The sequence below is a fragment of the Mytilus californianus genome, unplaced genomic scaffold, assembly GCF_021869535.1.
Source record: "Mytilus californianus isolate M0D057914Y unplaced genomic scaffold, xbMytCali1.0.p SCAF_5, whole genome shotgun sequence".
Taxonomy (NCBI): Eukaryota; Metazoa; Mollusca; class Bivalvia; order Mytilida; family Mytilidae; genus Mytilus; species Mytilus californianus.
In genome coordinates, this window is record NW_026262701.1 from 42,612,147 (window position 1) to 42,632,939 (window position 20,793).

The following is a 20,793-nucleotide window of genomic DNA, read 5'->3' on the forward strand; positions in this document are numbered from 1 at the left end:
CAAAATGTCCATAATTTGTTATATATACGTAGAATTCTGAGTTGAGGTGAATTAATTATAACAAAGAATATTTATACCTTTAATCTTTTTTAATTGCACATGCTCATGGAGATAAAACACATTTGGCAAATAACCTATTGTTATTTGAAAAGAAACTACTCAGCATAAATTGATCGATGACAATTTGTTCACCATGGTTCCAGTTGAATGTCAAACTATTTGTACATTTAAATGCGTATTATGTTCATATTTCTACGTACATTTGTCAGATATTTCTATATGAAAGAAGTGATTGTATACAAATGCTTAAGTTAAAGCAAGATAAAACTGAAAAGTATTGATTCAAAACAGTTACATCAGTTAAAAACAGAGCATAAGTAAGGTCATAAAGTCTCCTCACGGCAATCCCACCTCAGGATATCACGTATTGATGACTTCTGACCACGCAAAATAAATTATCTTAGTCAAAGTGATATTTCAAGCTAATTAAAATTAAAAAAAAATCAGAACAAGATCTGAGATAATCAGTACTGTTATTGTAGTGGGGTGGGTGGCTAGGGAGTCGTTTTCTGTCGACTACGAGTAGAGCATGGCATCATTTGGATCAGATACTTTGGTAACGAGTATATTAAATTAAAATAATTTCATATTTTGATTTCATTCATTAGAATTTAAGTTAGAGAATTTGATAATTCGCAGTCATTTAAGACAAAAATAAAAAAAAAACACAATATTAAAAAAGTGTTCCAACAAGAAGGGAAAAAAAAAAGACGAATGCGTATGAACAAGGGACCCATATCTTACTCGTCCTTCATATGCATATTTGTGGTTCTGCAACACAATGGAGTAAACATTTGAAGGCGTTAAATACATTACTAAGTAACCTTTGCAGAAATAGTCACATGATATGAATCATATTACAATTTATAATGTGAAATGTAAATAATTTGGAATACAATTTTCTTCGGTTCACATCTGTGTTTGTTGGTAATCTTATCTAAGGGCACCTGCTGGGAGAGATGTACTTCCTGATAATTTAACAAAATATATAAATAACCAGTGACACAGTTCCAGGCTTACTGCTAGTGCAGTTTTATAGAATAGTATAATAATCTACATTGGAAAAGATTGAAAGAAATTAGATTTGAAGGTATACATGAATTGCATAACATGACTCGTAGGGTTTTATTTGAAATGTAAATACCGTGCATTTTTCAAAGTAATAATTTGTCCACACACAATGTTTATAAGTTTTTATACAGTTTGCAGATTCAGATTAAATAAAAAAAAAGTATCGCCACTAGAATAACATAAAATATTCAAATACACGTATAAAGCATAGCTATAGTGAATAAATTAATAATAATAATTGATCAATGAAATCATAGAATGATTTGAAGATAAAATATTAATTCGACTGCAGACCAACAAATCAAACAACACAATACAAAATAACGTAAAATAGAGTTTTAACACCATCCAATAAGAAGTTTCAATAGATTTAGAAAGATTAGATAAATGCTCATCTAAATATTTCCAGCTGAAGATTAAAAACATAATATAGTTACTACTCAGTATCTCGATCTGAAGTTGAATGCAAAAAAAAAACAAACCATACGTGTCAAGCAAGACGTATCAAAACACTGTTCCTTAATACTAACTACATGTCTGAACTTATGCTGCGTTCACACGTAATTCGAATTCGATTCGCATTAACTAATTCGAATTAGTTTAATTCGCATTCGAAACGTTTAACGTCCAAACGTAAATTCTAATGCGAATTGCAATGCACGTCAAATTCGCTTCACTGTCCTAACGACGTTAACTTTTAATTCGTATTAACAAAAACGCATTTCTAATGCGAATTGGATAATGCGATTTAGCCAATTCGAATCAATTCGAATTAAAAAAGAAGAGTGTGTGAACGCGATTAGCGAATTCGATTCGCATTCGATTCGAAATCAATTCGAATTCAATGTACGTGTGAACGAGGCATTAATCTCATTTATAATCTTATTTATTAGTTAATTATGAATTTGTCAATGAAGGAAAACGTGTTCCTAATCATTTAACTATTTAACAAACTTTACCATCTCTCTCATGCCTATGTTCTTCTGGAATTTTTGTTAAACCTATTGACAATAAACAAACAAAGGCGCCATTTCCTTTAAACGTTTCTTAAGCTGCCTAAATTTAACTATTTTCCATCCATGTACTACATATGTGTTCATACACTTTGACCGTATATGTATAAAACTTATACAGTCATTCATGATTTGGTTGATACAGTTTATTTTGACTGATTTCGATTTACGATATGAAAATAAGAAGATATGGTTTGAAACAGATGCCAAATGACGTAGAAGTTACAACTATAGGTTACCGTAAGGCCTTCAACAATGAGCAAAACCAATAGTGCATAGTAAGTTACACATTGCCCCGAAACGACAAATATAAATCAGTTCAAACGAGAAAACTAACGGCCTTAAGTTGGGGTCACACATTCACGATTTTTAATGCCGTCCTTGACAGAACCATTCCCGATTACGTCAAACGTCTGATCAAGATTCTGTGAATCGGGGATGGAAATTGAAACTTTAATTAAAATTTGTAAAAACATATATTGAATCATAACAATCAGATATTGTTCAGAAAGCGTCCAAGTTCGGCCGTTTCCAGCCGAATTTGTCCCGATTATACGGTTTTAAATCAGTATTAATCCGATTTGTATCTCTCACATGGTAAAGAACGACATAATATGTCCCGACAGCATCCCGATTATACCGAATGTGATCCGACAGAGTTCAGAGAGTGACCAGACAGTGAACCGACGCTGACGGAAGATATATATCATTGGGTATTATTGCCAAATTTTGTATTAATAACGGGACTGATCCGGAACGGTTTTGGCAAAGACTGTTCGCATTAGGCAAGATCTTATTGCAATCTGGACTCAATCGGCAAAAAACAGCAATGACACATTTCTCCAGATCATGTCCGTTCAACAGGACACAGTCCAGAAAACACAGAACATAATAACGATTGTTACTATTTCGATCCGATACAGCAGAAACTGTCACGACATAGTTACGATTGTAATCCGATTACAGATAATATCAGTTGAGTCTTCCTGAATGTTACGGAACTCACCTAACTGTCGGGTGTTTAGCTAACCTCTGCGGACATACATATTAATTCGTGACCTTCGCATGCTATTCATGTAATGTTTGCAATAATTCACTAATCCATCATTTCAATAAGCGGATCTGTGTTTAGTATATATAATTTAAAAGTATGTGATATGTCTTGTCTAGTCTTGTCTTGTCTTTCAGTTTAAGCTGGGGTCACACATTTACGATTTTTAATGCCGTCCTTAACAGGACCATTCCCGATTAAGATTTGTCAAAAGTCTGATCAAAATCCTCTGAATCGTGGATGGAAATTCTAAACTTAAATTAAAATTTGTAAAAAAAAAATATATTTAAACACGACAACATCAGATATTATTCAGGAAGCGTCGATATTCAACCGTTTCCAAGCGAATTTGTCCCGACAATCCCGTTCTCAATCCGATTCTAATCCGATTTTTATCATTCGCATGGTAGAAAAGGACCGAATCTGTCCCGACAGCGTCCCGATTCTACCAAATGTAATCCGACAGAGATCAGACAGAATTTCGTATTAAGGGCATACGATACAATTACAGGGGAGGTAATGACATTGCTAACGTAAACTTTTATTTTCGCGACGTCAAACTGTGGCATATCGGGAAAAGATGCAGTTTTCTGATTTAACTTGAAAACGAGTTCATTGACCCCTCTTTTAAAAATGGCATTTGGTTTAATTACGTATGAAGATTATTTGTATCAATTTTCATAAAAAAAGTCAACAATGCAATTTTTTTTAAATTGGATAAAAATACAGCAAAAAAAGACGTTTTTTTCTAATTTCATGAACAACTGTATCTGTCATAATTCAGCATCGGCCATAGTTCAAAAGAAACCCTTCAAAACAATACACGAATAAAAATGTTTGTACAATAGATACCCTATGAAAATAGAAAGATGCGAGAAAATATATATGTGATAAAAACAATGTTGATGTGCCAATGAAATCGTTACGTTCCAATCTTCATTTATTTTTCTACTTGATGTGTACGCTACAGCAATACTAGATTGATAGTTGGTGGTTTTACCTCCAGTGGCAAATATGTCATGCATGTACGAGAGACGAAATGCTGAATATGTTGTTTTTACAAAGTAGGAGCTGATCTGTATGAATGTTATGAATTAGAGACTGCCACTGAAGCACTAGGGTATGGATAGGGCAAAAGCACTAGAGTATGGACAGGGCAAAAACTCACCAGCATGTAACCCAACCCATCAAGGGCCCTTACTCGTGCACCATCCGATTTAACGTACACGTTCCGATCGTACGTGGCTGCGTATCTATCCATCCCACACGGTTTTAATACCAGAACGTAAGACGTCCAGAAGACTTAGTTCAGAAAATAATGTAAACAAAATCGATTGCTATTCAGGAATAATTAACATTTAATTGGAAATTTAAGACAGTGTGCTGTTTCAAACACGAACTTAATTCCGATTAATTGAAAAATAAAATGCATCTCGAAAATTTAATCAAAGAAAAAGTAATTCACGACCACTGCTAATTTTAATATTACTTGTTACACTTACCTGATATCCTTACATTATGGATTATCTTTCCGGTATTTGGTCACATCTCGCTCAAAACGCTTGACTGATCAAGAATTCAAACCTCTCGGTGAATCAGTCCAAGCGTGAGAACCCCTTCAGTATTCTTTCCGGCGAAATCCAAAGCGGTCACGTTTCTTTATTCGTCAGAATTAACGTGTCTAAGACACAAGTTTTTGCAAATTAAGTTTTCGTATGCGTGCAAGGATGACGGAAGCTACCGTTCATCACACGCTCAGTGAAGACGAGGTATTTTCTACTGCCAGCAGTCCAAAATCATCAGTGGCAGGGGATGCTCGGGATAAAATGGCGGAGCCAAAAGCCTCGAGAAAGACCAGTTCCCGTAGGTCCAAGAAAAAGGACGAGGTCGAGGAACTGAATAAGAAATGGGAAAGCCGTTTCTCACAGATAGAAACCAGGTTTGATAAATTTTTTGATTTATTTAGTTCAAACGATGGTATAAATATAAACAAGGATACTGTCACGTCAGGTGAGCAGAGACCTTGTCAGAATCAATCTGAACAAGATAGTGGCTCTTCAGGAGCGCACAGACTTGTTCAGGATTCTAACCATGAACATTTTCCAACAGATTCAGTTCGTGAAAGGGAAAATGAAGATGTCGTATCTTTGGCACCAGGCCTTAGAGAAAGACATGACATAGGTTTACTATCAGAAGATGAGTCTTCTTTAAAAAGTGAAACTGAAAATCCTCAAAAATCTTCATCAAGATTCAGTAAATATGTGAATGGTAATGAAAGTGACTCAGATGAGAACAATAATGATCACTTAAAATCTTTATTTGGGGATGATGTTAAGACTAAAAAAGAGACAAGCTCTGGAGGTCTTATTCTTGACAAAAGTCAAATTGATATTTTATCTGGTTCTTGGAGGTGTAAAAATCCAGAAAGGTTGACAGCCTATAATGATGAATATAGACACAGTTTTCCTGTTCACGAGAAAACTAGTGATATTTTAGAAGTACCTAGTCTAGATAATATGGTACCTGATTTATTAGTGAAAAAACATGGTGCTAAAGCTTATTCAGTAAGCCAGAAAAGCAATTTATACAATCCTTGTTTAAAATCCCTTGAAAAGTTGGCATATCAAGGCCAGGTAGCTGCACGCATGGGGATAATTACTACAGCATACACCCAACAAGCTTTGGGCAATTTGTTAAATACTTTGTCAGAAAATGAAGTTAATCTAGACAAATCTATCCAACTTGTAAGAGACATATTTGCAATGTCTACAAAATCTTTGGACCAAGTGGCACGGGCTGGTGCATTTCACCACTTAATTCGTAGAAAAGCTACTTTAGAGGACACAGGTCTTAATGATATTAAAGAGCTTAAGCATCCACTTGTATCATTACCTTTGACAAAGTCAGGTGTCATTGGTGACAATATGGAACAAACTCTTAAAGACAGGGTTGACAAAAATAAACAATTAAAAGAGTTACTGCCTGAATTACATGTAAATAAAACTTTTTCAGTGAAAAGGAAAGCTACAGGCAATCAATTTTCCAATGATTGGTCTAAGAAACCAAAATTTGACAATGCACAAGGTTCTACTTTCACAGGTGCTAAGTCTAATACACAGCGTACAGTACAAAGAACTAGTACAGTAACAAGACCAGATAAAGACGACAAGAGTTCTGGTACAACGAACAATTTTCGTCGCTTTAACAACCCATTTCATGCCAAGGGGCAACAAAAGAAATGACTATCAGATCAAGGTAAGCAACTTTCATGTGCAAATGTTGCTTCCAGAGATACCTGTAGGGGGTCGTTTAAGCTTATTTCTAAAGGAATGGACAAAAATAACAAACGATCAGTGGGTTTTATCAATTATAAAAGAGGGCTACAAACTGGAATTTCAACAGTTTCCTCCAAAAACAGGAGTAAAAATAACTTCTGTTCCTGCAAAAGATTTAGAAATTTTACATTTAGAAGTAAAAGAACTTATGGAAAAAAGCGCTGTAGAATATGTTCCGCAAGCGGACATTTTAAACGGTTTCTACAGCACATTTTTCCTAGTTCCGAAAAAAACAGGGGACATGAGACCCGTAATAAATTTAAAACCCCTCAACAGGTATCTCCGAAAACAACACTTCAAAATGGACTCTCTGTCAACAGTTTTGAATGTAGTAAAACAAGGGGATTGGGCAATATCTCTCGATCTAAAGGACGCATATATGCATATCCCTGTATTTCAAAAACACAGACAGTATCTGAGGTTTTGTGTAAAAAACAGCCCTTGCTTACAATTTTCAGCTCTACCGTTTGGTCCAACATCAGCTCCTCGAGTTTTTACCAAAGTAGTATCGGTAGTAGCTGCACATTTACGAGCACAAGGCATCAGACTAGTAGTATACCTGGACGACTGGTTTCTAGTAAATCAATCATCTCTCATGTTAGTCCAGGATCGAGAGATAGTGTTGAATCTTCTGGTAAAGTTGGGTTTCATAATCAATCTAAAAAAATCCTCTTTAACTCCAACACAGAAAATAACATATATAGGTGCATTATTCCATCTGGATTTAGGAAAAGTAATGCCAACACAAGAAAGAGTGTTGAAATTACAAAAAACAGTCAAAGTAATGAACTTGAAAAAACATGCAACAGCCAGAGATTTTTTACATCTACTTGGAATTATGGCTTCTTGCATAGAGATGATTCCCTATGCAAGACTTCATATGAGACCAATTCAAATTTATTTGCTGAGTCATTGGCGCCCCACTTCTCAAAATCTGGAACTGAATGTTCCAATTACACAATATCTAACATCTCATCTGATTTGGTGGTCAGATACAGCCAACATTACAAAGGGCAGATCTTTACAACACTGGGAAACTCATGTGACCATAACGACAGATGCTTCTACATCGAACGGTTGGGGTGGTCACATGGATTCCCAGATAGTCCAAGGGACCTGGTCAGATATACAGAAAACTCAACATATCAATTGTCTAGAGTTGGAAGCTGTACTGAAAACAATACAACATTTTCTCCCTCAGTTGAAAAGGAAAAATGTACTTCTGCGATGCGACAACTCGACTGTTGTACAATACATAAACAAACAGGGGGGCACCAAATCAATTCAGCTTTGTCAAAAAACTTGGGATTTGTTGAAACTCCTAATAGAACACAAAATTCAGATAAAAGCAGCACATATAGCAGGCAAAGCGAATGTGTTAGCAGATCTTCTATCACGGACAAAAATAAGACACACAGAGTGGTCTCTTCAGGAGACTGTAGCTCAACAAATTTTTGTCAGGTTAGGCAGACCGATGATAGATTTGTTTGCATCAGCGGAAAATCGCAAAGTGAAAATATTTTGTTCATGGTTTCCTCACCCGGAAGCATATGCAATAGATGCTCTGTCCATACCGTGGGACAATGTAATCGGGTATGCTTTTCCTCCGATCTGTCTAGTACCGAAAGTGCTCCAACACATGAATCGGTACAATTGCCAGCTAATTCTTGTAGCTCCTCATTGGCCAAGGAGACACTGGTACCCAGAACTGCTAAAAATGATATCAGATTATCCCATAAAAATACCAGTTCAAAAAAATCTACTACATCAGCCAAGAACAAAAATATACCATCCAAGCCCAGAAATATTCAGTCTGGTTGCATGGCCTCTATCAACAGAATTTTCAAAAAGAGAGGTTTTTCTAAAGAAACTAGACAACTCATGTCAGCTTCTTGGAGAACAGGAACTCAAAAGGACTATTCTAGTAAGTTCAAAAAATTCTGTGGCTGGTGTAGTGAAAGGGAAATTGATCCCTATTCTGCCTCTTTAACAGAAACTGCAGATTTTCTTACAAGTCTGTATACCAGTGGTCTCCAGTATAGTACGATTGGGGGCTACAGATCTATGTTATCAAGTGTTTTACCCCCAGTTGAAAAAATACCAGTAGGTCAACACCCATACATTATTCGTTTATTGAAGGGTGTTTTCAATTCAAGGCCTCCCAGGGTCAAACTACTTCCTGAATGGAATTTAGATAAAATACTTGAAATGTTAAAGAAAAAGCCTTTTGAGCCAATGAAAAAGGCTGAACTCAAGTTTATCACATGGAAAACTGTATTTTTAATTGCTATCACTACTTTCAGGCGTTGCAGTGATATACAGGCCTTACGTTTGGGAGATGGAAATATATCTGTACATAGCAGAGGAGTTTATTTTATTAGAGAAGGATTGTCAAAACAAGACCGTCCTGGACATTTTGGTGCTAAGATTTTTGTACCTGCCTTTGATGCAGAAAAGCTTCTTGACCCTAAAAGGGCATTAACGTACTATTTAAAGAGCACTGACAATTTTCGTGGTGAAAACAGACAAGATAGTAAATTGTTCTTAGCAATCAGTAATCCACATAAGCCAATTTCAAGTCAAACAATTTCATCATGGATTGTGAGTACCATTCAGATGGCATATAACGACAAAAAGAAATCTGTTAAGGCTCATTCGACAAGAGCTATTGGTCCTTCTTGGGCTCTTTATAAAGGTGCATCAATGAAGAACATCATGGAAGCTGCTGATTGGAGCAGGGAATCCACATTCACCAAATTTTACTTACGTCACATAGACCCTCATGTTTTATCGAAGTAAAAAAAAAAAAAAAAAAAAGAAGAAAAATACATAAAATTCGAAAAAAAAGAAGAAAAATGTGTACAGTTTTTTAACTTGTAATATAGTTTGTATAGTGTTGGAACTATTCATATCCGACGAGATGCGATGCAAGTTTTTAAACCTTTGTGTGTGAGATGAAAAAGACATCTATTTAATGTGTTTAAAGTCAAACATTTAGACTTTGTATATAGTGTAATATAGTGTACATTATTTGAACAAAAGAATTACAGTCCACCGCTTGAGTTGGGACTGCTTTAGAATCTATGGATATCCATAATGTAAGGATATCAGGTAAGTGTAACAAGTAATATTAAAATTGTACAATTTTGTTCACAAATTGGAATTTTGTGAACGTAGTTACACTTACCTGATATACTACCCACCTCCTCCCCATTAGTAATTCTTTTGGCAATCTGTTTGGATTTCGCCGGAGAATACTGAAGGGGTTCTCACGCTTGGACTGATTCACCGAGAGGTTTGAATTCTTGATCAGTCAAGCGTTTTGAGCGAGATGTGACCAAATACCGGAAAGATAATCCATAATGTAAGGATATCAGGTAAGTGTAACTACGTTCACAAAATTCCAATTTGTGAACAAAATTGTACAATTTGGGACAGGCATAATACGAAATATAGCATTGTTAATCATATTCGAACGCTTCATCCTCCCTCAACCAGTGACAGTCGTGTTGTTACAGTAATGTTACAGTAATGTAATAACACAATACTCTTTTCATGTTTTCAGTTTTAAAATAAATTATATTCTATAAGCTACTATACAGTATGGGTTCTCCTCAATTTTGAAGGCCGTGTTGTTGACTATAATTGCATACACTCACTTCAGATGTCTCATTTGCAATCATACCACAAATCCTTATTTTTAAATAACGAATGGCCTTGTTTCAAGCTAGTCGGAGGTTTCTTGAATACATGTAATGTTTAATAAAATGAGGGTAACTAATTAAGTCACTGACATTTTCATTTCGATAACATTTTCGTTTGGTCAAAAGGCTATAAATTGCAAAATCGTCCTACTTTTTGTTCACTTACGGACAAAAAACACAGTTTTTAAGAACCTTGACAGTTATTTTGCGTCCAACTTATATCGGACATAGATAAATTAAATTTACAAAAGTACAAAACTTTATTTCGACGTTACAATTTGAAAATTGTGTGTATTTGTCAAGAGATGCAAAATGTCACCTTGCCTTTTTCAGATGATTTCATCTTCTGATAGTTACAGTTGTGTAGCTAGATGTCATCACAGGCAAATGTCTCTGCAATTGTTTACTTATATACCTTACTAAAATGCATACGTATATAGGTTAAAATGGTTTAAACAAGTGCTTTAGATGTCCCGTGTTTCCTTTAGATTTCTTATATTCATTCAGTCAACTGGATTTTAGAAATATTTGTGTCTATTTTTGTTTTAATTTGACGAAATATTTAGGTTGCAGGAGAAATATACTGGCCAGCTTTGCATAAATACCCCCCCCCCCCCCCCCCCCCCCACCAAACCTCAACCCCAAAAAAGGAACGTTTAGTTCGTTTAGTTAACAAAAGAGACACACATTTATGTTCCTTAATGTATGATTGATTGTTGGTTGCTTAACGTCCAGTGGCAAATATTACATGCATATTTAGAACGACATATTTAGTTACATTTGTTAACAATTATATACAAATAATTATAAGGCTACAGCACCTGATGAGGATGAACCGCCTTGGTCGACAGTTTTGACCTAAATTGAGATCCGAAACACTTGAGTGGGAAAGACACTGACATATAGTCAATCAAAATATTATAGCAAAATAGAAAATTATATTTAATATCTATGACATATAATTAAAAACTTGGCGCGCTCTATGTAAAATGTTGCTTGGATTGGTAATGGACACGTCTTTTATTATAAAAATTAATATGAGATCAAAATCTATAAACGTGTTAAACAAAACTAAATCGATAATACTATTGATATTTTAACCTATAGCTGTACTATGTAACCTATGGGAATGCAACAAGAGTATAAATCTCAATAACCGAAAATTATACCATAGCTATCTATGGTATAATTTTCACAATTATACCATGGTTTTGTTGTATTTGGTATTCGAAAAGAAAAAAAGAAAGATAGCAAGGCCTATCCGAGGCCGCCTGAATTTTTTGAAATAGGAACAACAGAGTCAGTGTGGGGCCACTAAGCTAAACTGCCCGCTTTGCACCAGCCGATATAAATGAATGCCTAGGGTGGGAATCGAACCCACATACACCAACTCCGTTGTCCTATATTTTTAAATGAATGAAAATTCGATTCAAGAACAAATTTTAAAAAAAAAGTATATATAAATATATTATACTTGAAAATATAATTCGATTTTCGGTTATTGAGATGTATACTTGGATTGTAGTCCCTTCGGCTCAACTGTATAGCTACATGTAAAGGTTCAAATTTGCCGTGGTGGCTTTTTTAAGGGGGAGGGAGGGAGAAGCCATGCCCCTTTAAAGAAGCTTTATATATGGTAAATGCATAGATAATTCGTATTATTACTCCAAATGTTGGATGGCTATACCCCCTCCTCTCCTTTTCAAAATCCTGGATCCGTATCCGATTTTATATACATCTTAATTTAACGATTTGCTTAAGTAATAACTATAATGTTGGGCCGTAAAGAATAGAAAGCGTCTGGTTACTCTAATAAAGGTGAACTTTTTGTTTAAATTATCTATAGTCTACATGTGATTTTTAATGATCTTTAATCGTGATCATTTTGAAATCCTTTTAATTAAATTAAATTAAATGTATAACTTGGGCTTCTGGTACAAATTAAAACATGGAATGATTCACCCAAACTCTCAGAAAAATTCTTGTGAATTAAATTTCCACAGAATTATAAATTAATATCAAAAACTTAAAAACATTTAAAATATTTTGATAAAATAAAAAAAAACTAACCCTTTGCAGTTCAACTTTAAATCTGGGTTCCAGAAATCTTTCAAACTATATCTTGCGTCCATATGGCGCTGAGAACATATAATTCCTTCAACAGTTTTTAGTCGGTAACGTTACCCGTCACCAATGTAGATATGCATCCATCGCTGTCAAAAAATCCTGTCCAACTGATTTTCCCGCTGTTTCAGAAGTCCGTGCGTATTTTAGAAAGTAGGCGGAGCTTAATGTGTAAGGTCCTAAAAGGGTAATTTGACCGATTCTTATCAAAATTATTTTTAAAGTTAATAAACAAAAATATACGAAATACACATTTTTAAACAACAACATATGCAATAGGTTAAAACAGATATTTCATATATTTTGGTTAGTTTTGTGGTGTTTCGTAAATTATACCATAGTTTCTTGTTGAAACCCCTCGGCAACCTCACTCGACTTCGTCTCGTGAGGTTATTGCCAGGGGTTTCAACAAAAGCTATGGTATAATTTACGAAACACCACAAAACTATTCAAAAGATATGAAATATCTATAACGTAATCAAGTGGAAATGCAAACAAATCATTGTAGTTTCTTATCTATTAACTGTATAGTTCATCTGATTTTTTTGCTCCTTTGTCATTCTTTTTTTCATTGGGTTATTGTCTTGTTAATGCATGCGCCATTGTCTTTTTATTTATAGGCTTAGTCTGTCGTTTATGACATTTTTTTTGAAGATTTGCTGGAAACTAATGTAAAAAAAAATTAATAAAAAAAGCATTCGTAGTACATTTTTTAACACATGAAAAGTAAATGATCAGTCTTTCTGCCCATCCCCCACCCACCCAAAAGAATATCAAATGGTCGTCCCCTCACTGTGAGTGTTCCAATTTGAAAAGTATGATTTAAGGTAGCACTACAGTCAGAATTTTCTGACTCCAACCAACAGTCTTTAAAGATTAATTTTTCCAAAACTACTCAATGGAAATTTAAAATCTTTAACTCATTTTAAAGCTGAAATATAACTCTTTCTTAATCTATAGATAAATTTATTTTTGGTATGATTAATCTCAAAATATAGCTCATTAATTGCCAAAAAAGTGGTCTTCCAACTTGGATGAAAATGGCACATTCAGGTCAAATGGTAGTAAAAATTTGTTTTCATCCCTTTAATCAACCATTCACAATCTACAAAACCGTGTCTCAGATTTTTGATATATGCCTCCAGTAATAAGATATATTATTTTTACTGCTGGATGCCAAACCTCATTTCACCTTTCATCTTTGGAGACCTATAAATTCATTTAGAAACAAATTATCCAAAAACTGGGACACGGTATTGTAGAAAATACTCCCTTCAATCACATATATCAAAGTCAAGCCAAAGGGGGTACCCATAAAGTTTCTATTTTCATTTTTTCCTTACAATTCTCATGAAAAATTGTTCTGAGAAATGACCTTAAAACTGAATTTCCTCTTAAGAACCCCTATAAATGCCACATAAATACAAAAATTCCACTGGGAACACACCAGGAGTGTTCTGACACCATTACTTTATCAATTGAACCACACACATTGTGTCTTTGATGCTCTAATGCTGTAAAATTTGCATTTTGTGTGCACTGTATAACACTAACTTGGCATTTGGCGGGAGTTTGACGTCACAGATTTGACCAACATCTGTGATGTAGTAATTAAATAAAGACAAAGCTCCGCCTCTGTCCAGACAGTCTAAGATAAGAGAATAACAGGATTGGCCAGCTGCATCATAATTAATATTTAACATCATTATTTTCACTATAAAGAATAATTTTCATTTGAATTTTAAAAAGAAATATTATATGACGATGATGACTGAAATTAGCTAAAATATTAAAATTGTGCATTAAAAGACATGTCCATAAAAAGATCAAGACCATCCCCTTCTTGAAAATAGACTGTCCAACATGATTTATGAGTTTCATGGAATTAAAAAATTTCACATAAACTTAAAATTAGTTAAAATGCCTAAAATTATTTTTAAATGTAGAAGACCAAAGACGAGAAATTTATACAGGCAGTCAGAGGCTTTCAAAGATACTTTCACACTCTTTTCCATAGTTTTTTTTCATTTTGGTAGATTTTTTCCCTTTAATTTTTTTCCTATTCATATCTTTTTCTTTTTCTCTGTTCTAAACTTCCATGTTTTATAAATTAGTTTTGTTGCAATGCAATGAGATATTTATCTTGTGGTCAGGGATTAACAGCTGGACACTGGTATCAACAGATGATTGACATATTAGCCCTTCCCAAATGCCTATATATTTAGATTAATTACATGTGCTTTTATTTACATAAGTTCATTATCAATTTACTCCCTGTTGTGATATGATAATGACTTTGGGATTTTTACAAACTGTGCAGAATAATACTTACTTCAAAATTATGTGATAGAAAAAATATCTTCAAAAAATCATTGTTAGACTGTAGTGCTACCTTAACAATTACAAGGAAACACAAAATTAATTTTAAAGATAATATGTGCACAGCAGCTATGATATTGTTAAATTACACGAATGAATTTGTACCAAAACATTACAAAATATCTACTTTAAATTGATTAGTAAATAAAAAAATAAATCATTAGTTGTACTTCAAGTTGTTCTACTGAATTTGATATCTTTGTGGTTAGAAAAACCCCATGCATACGTTTACAATAGGTTTGACTTGATTAATTTGATGTAATCAAGATAAACTGCTGACTTTGATATTCTCACACTATATGTACTTGTGTTACTTTGAAGAACAAAAATTATATGTATTTTGCAGTCGCATTTAATTTATTAATTTTAAGAAATCACAATGAAAAATACAACGAATCATCTGCAAAAGTGATGGATTGATTATTGATACAATAAAAAAAAAGAAATTATACAAGAAGAACGATGCACACATATTTTGAATGATATAACCCCCACCCACCCCCTTTTTTTCTTTCTTTCTCTCTCTCTCTTGCGCTTAAAAAGATAAATTACATTTAAAAAGTTGAGTTTATGGCAGAAAACAGTTTTGAAAAGTATACTTATGTATATATATATATATATAATTAACTTTAAAATACAATGTTTGAAACTATGATCGTTTGCAAACTGTTCATTTATTTCGTTACTTTTAAAATCACTCTAAGACATTAGCCCGGATTTACTAATATATTTCTACAATTTTATCTCAGCATGTTGTCAGTAATCTGTTATAGATAAATTATGTGGTCACACTTTCTCAATGGTTCACTAACTATAACCAGATGTTGACTTAGTAATCTAAATGTTCAACTGTCTTTATCATAAAAAGTTTTGTATAAAATAATATGTCTCTGTCATTCCTACTTGCTTCATTGTATTTTCAGATCTTTCTGAAAACAAATATGAAAACTTTTATAAATTTTAATTTTATCATAAGAAAAAAACATAAAATTAAAAACCAATTGTTCATAGAACAATTGAAGGTCTTTCCACATCAATTTTCTAAATAATTGATAGGAAGCTACTTCTGGTTTACTCAAAGTTATTAATAGCGTCAAAGTATAGATTTCTTCATACTGATTCAATAAATAAATGGTTTTTATATACTTTTGCCTGAAATAAGGGATATAATTGCTAACTTCCGGTTAAGAAAATGTCACTTCCGGTCTCATATGATAGCTTTATTCACACTGATTCCAAAAATATATAGTTTGTTTATACTTATGCCTGTAATAAGGAAGATAATATGCTACTTCCGGTTTATAAAATGTCACTTCCGGTCTCAAATGATAGGTTAACCTATGATCATTCAAAAAATATATAGTTTCTAGGTACTTTTCCATGAAATAAGTGCAAAAAATACTACTTCCGTTTCACTCGAGGTCACTTCCGGTTTACTTTTTTCAAGGTCATATGTCAACCAACAGTTTGCAAAAGACCCTATGGCTTTATCATGTACCAAGTTGGAGTAATAATCAATTAACCTTAAATTGAATCATTTCAGGGACAATAACTCCTATAAGATGTCATTGGATTGTGTCAGACCAAATGTATCAGATCTTAATCACAATTAAGCAAACATTTTGCACTAGTTCTTTAATTTGTAATTTTAAAAGTGACAGAGGAGATCAAATAACAGGGAAAAGTAAGAATTTAGAATATGACCTTGACCTTTGACCTTGGCCTCAATTTCATTTAAATGAACCAAGGAACTCAAATCAATATACCTTAGGTCTTTATCACTTACCATTCATGCTATACATTTATATATCCCTTATGTCAAATACAGAAGGGGAAATAACTCTCATATGGAGTTTACGTATCGCTTCGGTCAAAATTGGACGAAACATCCTGAGGATATAACGAGCAATTTGGTAAAATACATTTGTCGCTTTCTTTTACGGTTACGGAGGAGATGCACGCACAAGGAAAACAGTGTTCGGGGAGATAACTCCTACAAAGAAAAGTATTCGGTTAAGCAGGGTCAATTTCAAAGGCGCATAAACTGTTCGATATCATATACGAAACATCTATGCGACATCTTGCGAAACAAATATTTATCGCAAGAACAAAATTTGGCGGAAGAACAAAAAAAAAATAATCAGAAGAAAACCAATAGGTCTTTCCACAGAAAAGTGGAAAGACCTAATTAATAATAAAAAAATGAATATTTTAATTAGTTTATTACGATATTATGGACATCTTCCCCTGCATTTATATGAAAGAATTTTGTTCCTCAACTTTAGTTTTTTATACGACCGCAAACAAATTTTGTGGTCGCATATTGGTATGACGTTGGCGTCGTCGTCGTCGTCCGAAGACACATTGGTTTTCGCACTCTAACTTTAGTTTAAGTAAATGGATCTCTATGAAATTTTACAATAAGGTTTAATACCACAAAAGGAAGGTTGGGATTGATTTTGGGGGTTATGGTACCAACAGTTAAGGAATTAGGGGCCAAAAATAAGCATTTTTGTAACTTCCAGACATAACTTGTGTGTTAGTGTATGGATCTCTCTGACATTGTACCACAAGGTTCCATATCACAAAGGGAATGCTTGGATTGATTTTGGGGGTAATTGCCTCAAAATTGTAGGAATTAGGGGCTAAAAAAGGGGCAAAAAACAAGCATTTTTCTAGTTTCATGACAATAATTTGTGTGTAAGTCTATGGATCTTTCTGAAATTGTACTAAAAGGTTCCATATCACAAAGGAAAAGCTGGAATTGAGTTTGTGGTAATTGCCCAAAACGTTTAAGAATAAGGGGCCAAAAAGGGGCCAAAAATAAGCATTTTTCTAGTTTCCAGACAATAACTTGTGTTCAAGTGTATGGATCTCTCTGAAATTATACTGCAAGGTACCATACCACAAAGGGAAGGCTGGGATTGATTTAGGGGTAATTGCCTCAAAATTTTAGGAATAAGGGGCAAAAAAGGGGCAAAAAACAAACATTTTTCTAGTTTCAGGACAATAACTTGTGTGTAAGTGAATGGATCTTTATGAAATTGTACTACAAGGTTCCATACTACAAGTGGAAAGCTGGGTTTGAGTTTAGGGGTAATTGTCTTAAATGTTTAGGAATATGGGGCCAAAAAGGGGCCAAAAACAAGCATTTTTCTAGTTTCCAGACAATAACTTGTGTTCAAGTGTATGGATCTCTATGAAATATACTGCAAGGTACCATACCACAAAGGGAAGGCTGGGATTGAGTTTGGGGGTGATGAATCATAAGGGGGTTCAAAAAATTTGGGGGGGGGGATTTTTTTTTCCTTTTTTTTTCTTTAAAATTTTCCATTTTAAATTGGTTATTTCTGATTTATATATAAAAGCAAATAATAATGATATGGTTTGAATAGGTAAATTAAATTTTTTTAAGTTCTTATACCACATTTATTCTGTGTCAGAAACCTATGCTGTGTCAAATATTTAATCACAATCCAAATTCAGTGCTGTATCAAGCTTGAATGTTGTGTCCATACTTGGCCCAACTTTTCAGGGTTCGACCTCTGCGGTCGTATCAAGCTGCGCCCAGCGGAGCATTTTATTATTCCTTGTATTTCTTAAACTAAAAAAAAACATACGATATAAAATGTATGAAATTAGTTGGCGTGTAGGGAAACAATTTTTTCTTTTTTTTCTTTTTGTATCTTATGTTTTTTGTTTGTTTTTATTTTGAGGGAGGGGGTTTATGAAAGGACATAAGATCACCTATAGCCGTATGCCATTTATATAGATAAGATATTATAACGTAATTACTTGAGTTAGGAAAATGAGGAAATCTCGAATAATTTCAGATGACTTAACTATCTTTTACATCCGATCATTAGTTTTTAGTCAATTTGTGTGTACCTTGGGGAAAGGGGGGGGGGGGGGAGGGGGGGGGGGGGGGGGGGGGGGGTAACGTTGCACTTTTATACTTTATTGATAGTTGGTGCCGCTGGGGTTTTGTTGCTCTACCTTTTTCTTAATACTTGAGATTTTAGAAACGTAACCTTTTCCCATATTGATCAATATTGGTTTGGTTTCGTGTGTGGTGCGTTGGAAAAGTGGAATACAAAAGTGTCAAAAGAAAGGAAATTTGTGAGTAAAAAAAACAGCCTTAACACCAAGAAAATTACAGGGCATTTCATATAACACTTAAGGAAACTTTACCATATATTTTATAGTTTTCCCCACCCATTCATACCTCCGACGTGTGTATCCAACTAATTTTATTTGGGGTGGGGGTGAAAAGAATGTCCTGCCGGCCTGGTAAGAACTGTAAATAAATAATCTTACACAAGGCGGGATGAGAATATTATACAAAACACAATGCAAGAAACTTTAGTCAACAGGACTGATATTTAAGTGCAAGCCTTCCAACATGTTTAACCCCGCAACACCTTATATGTGCCTGTCCCAAATCAGAAGCCTATAAATCGTCGAATGTCATTTTTTGCTGTTTCTAATATGTGTTTTTCGTTTATTATTTTGCATAATTAGTTTGTTCCTGCTTTGTTCAGTCACACAACTATACCAGGTAAAGAGAGTGTTGGCGCCTTCAAACATGTTTAACCCCGCCATATTCTTTATGTGCCTGTATTTCAGTGGTTGTTGTTGGTTCTTTTCTGTCATATTTGTTTTCCGGAAATTGTTTTGAACTTTGATGTCCCATTGGCAATCATACTACATCTCCTTATTTTTAAATAGTGTATATAAAATTGAAAATAAATTTTTGGAAAAAAATAAGCATGAGTACTGACAGATGAAAATAAACAGTAAATCTCGCTCCCTTTTTTCATAAATTTTATATATATGTAGGACTCGGAGGTGCGATGGGGACGCTGAAGTCCGATGGTCACGCTGAAGTGCGATGGTCTCCGCCGAGTGGTCTATATAAGCCATTACTTGGAATATCCGTTTCACAGATGATAACGGATATGTTCCTAATGTCGTAACTACAATCCTGTCCCCTTTTCCCGAATTTGACCTACCGAATTAGACTTATTACCGGGTTTGTACTAACATGAGCAACACGACGGGTGCCACATGTGGAGTAGAAACTGCTTACCCTTCTGGAACACCTGAAGTCACCCCAAGTTTTTGGTGGGGTTCGTGTTGCTCAGTCTTTAGTTTTCTATGTTGTGTTTTGTGTATCATTGTTTGTCTGTTGGTCTTTTTCTTTTTTAGCCATGGCGTTGTCAGTTTATTTTCGACTCATGAGTTTTAATGTCCCTCTGGTACCTTTCGCCTCTCTTTTACAGTTCCATACTAAATGATAGATTGTTTTCTTTAAATTTGCTGCATTAGGACATTATTCTGCGTTAACAGCTTATCTTTACTTTGTTCCTCTCATCTGAGATTACTGAAAGTAACATCAACTCTCAGCTCTCATGATTTTCACGTTAACCGTAATATCATAATACGGGGAGTACCTCTGCGGACCCATATGTAGTTGGAGAATTCCAAGCTCCATCGTACATAAAAAAACAAAACTTCTATAGATTTCGAAAAAGAATCATATTTACATTTTCCCTGTCTACTAATTATATCCCTTTTTCGGTAGTATTAAAAAAATACAAGTTGTATTCATGTTGAATATGCAAAAACATTCCATATTTTCTTCAGTTGCAGAAAAAAACACCGACGGTAATAAACTAATATAAGGCCCTTATTAAATTGCATCTTAAACAGCTATCACAATATCAGTCATTGAAATTAACACTGGTTTTAATGGAAAATAATCTTGTATGTAGCGTCTTGAATGACTGTATGAACGTTGGCTTATTTTTGCCAAAAGCGAACTACAACTTTACAATTATGACTGGAAATATTTATAATGGCACCCTTAACGGAGTCGGGGTGACATATTTTTATTCTACTTTTCTTTTTTCTTATTTTTCTTATTATTTTTCTTCCACTTTTTTTGTCCAGCTTATATCTCGGAATTGTATGAACCAATTGTCATGGAACTATACCATAATGTTAACCAGCATGTGCAGATTTGCAATCGGGGTATGTCATAATCAAGATGACTG

At 34.1% G+C, this 20,793-nt stretch overlaps 1 protein-coding gene across 1 annotated transcript; it reads left to right on the plus strand.

Annotated features, from left to right (window-relative positions):
* The first annotated feature begins 4,711 nt into the window (after positions 1-4,711).
* Positions 4,712-9,299, plus strand: LOC127702225 (uncharacterized). The gene is made up of 2 exons (XM_052206333.1): positions 4,712-6,450; positions 8,834-9,299. Exon 1 carries the CDS (start codon positions 4,911-4,913, stop codon positions 6,435-6,437), a length of 1,527 nt encoding a protein of 508 aa, XP_052062293.1. The 5' UTR covers positions 4,712-4,910; the 3' UTR covers positions 6,438-6,450; positions 8,834-9,299.
* Positions 9,300-20,793: the final 11,494 nt, after the last annotated feature.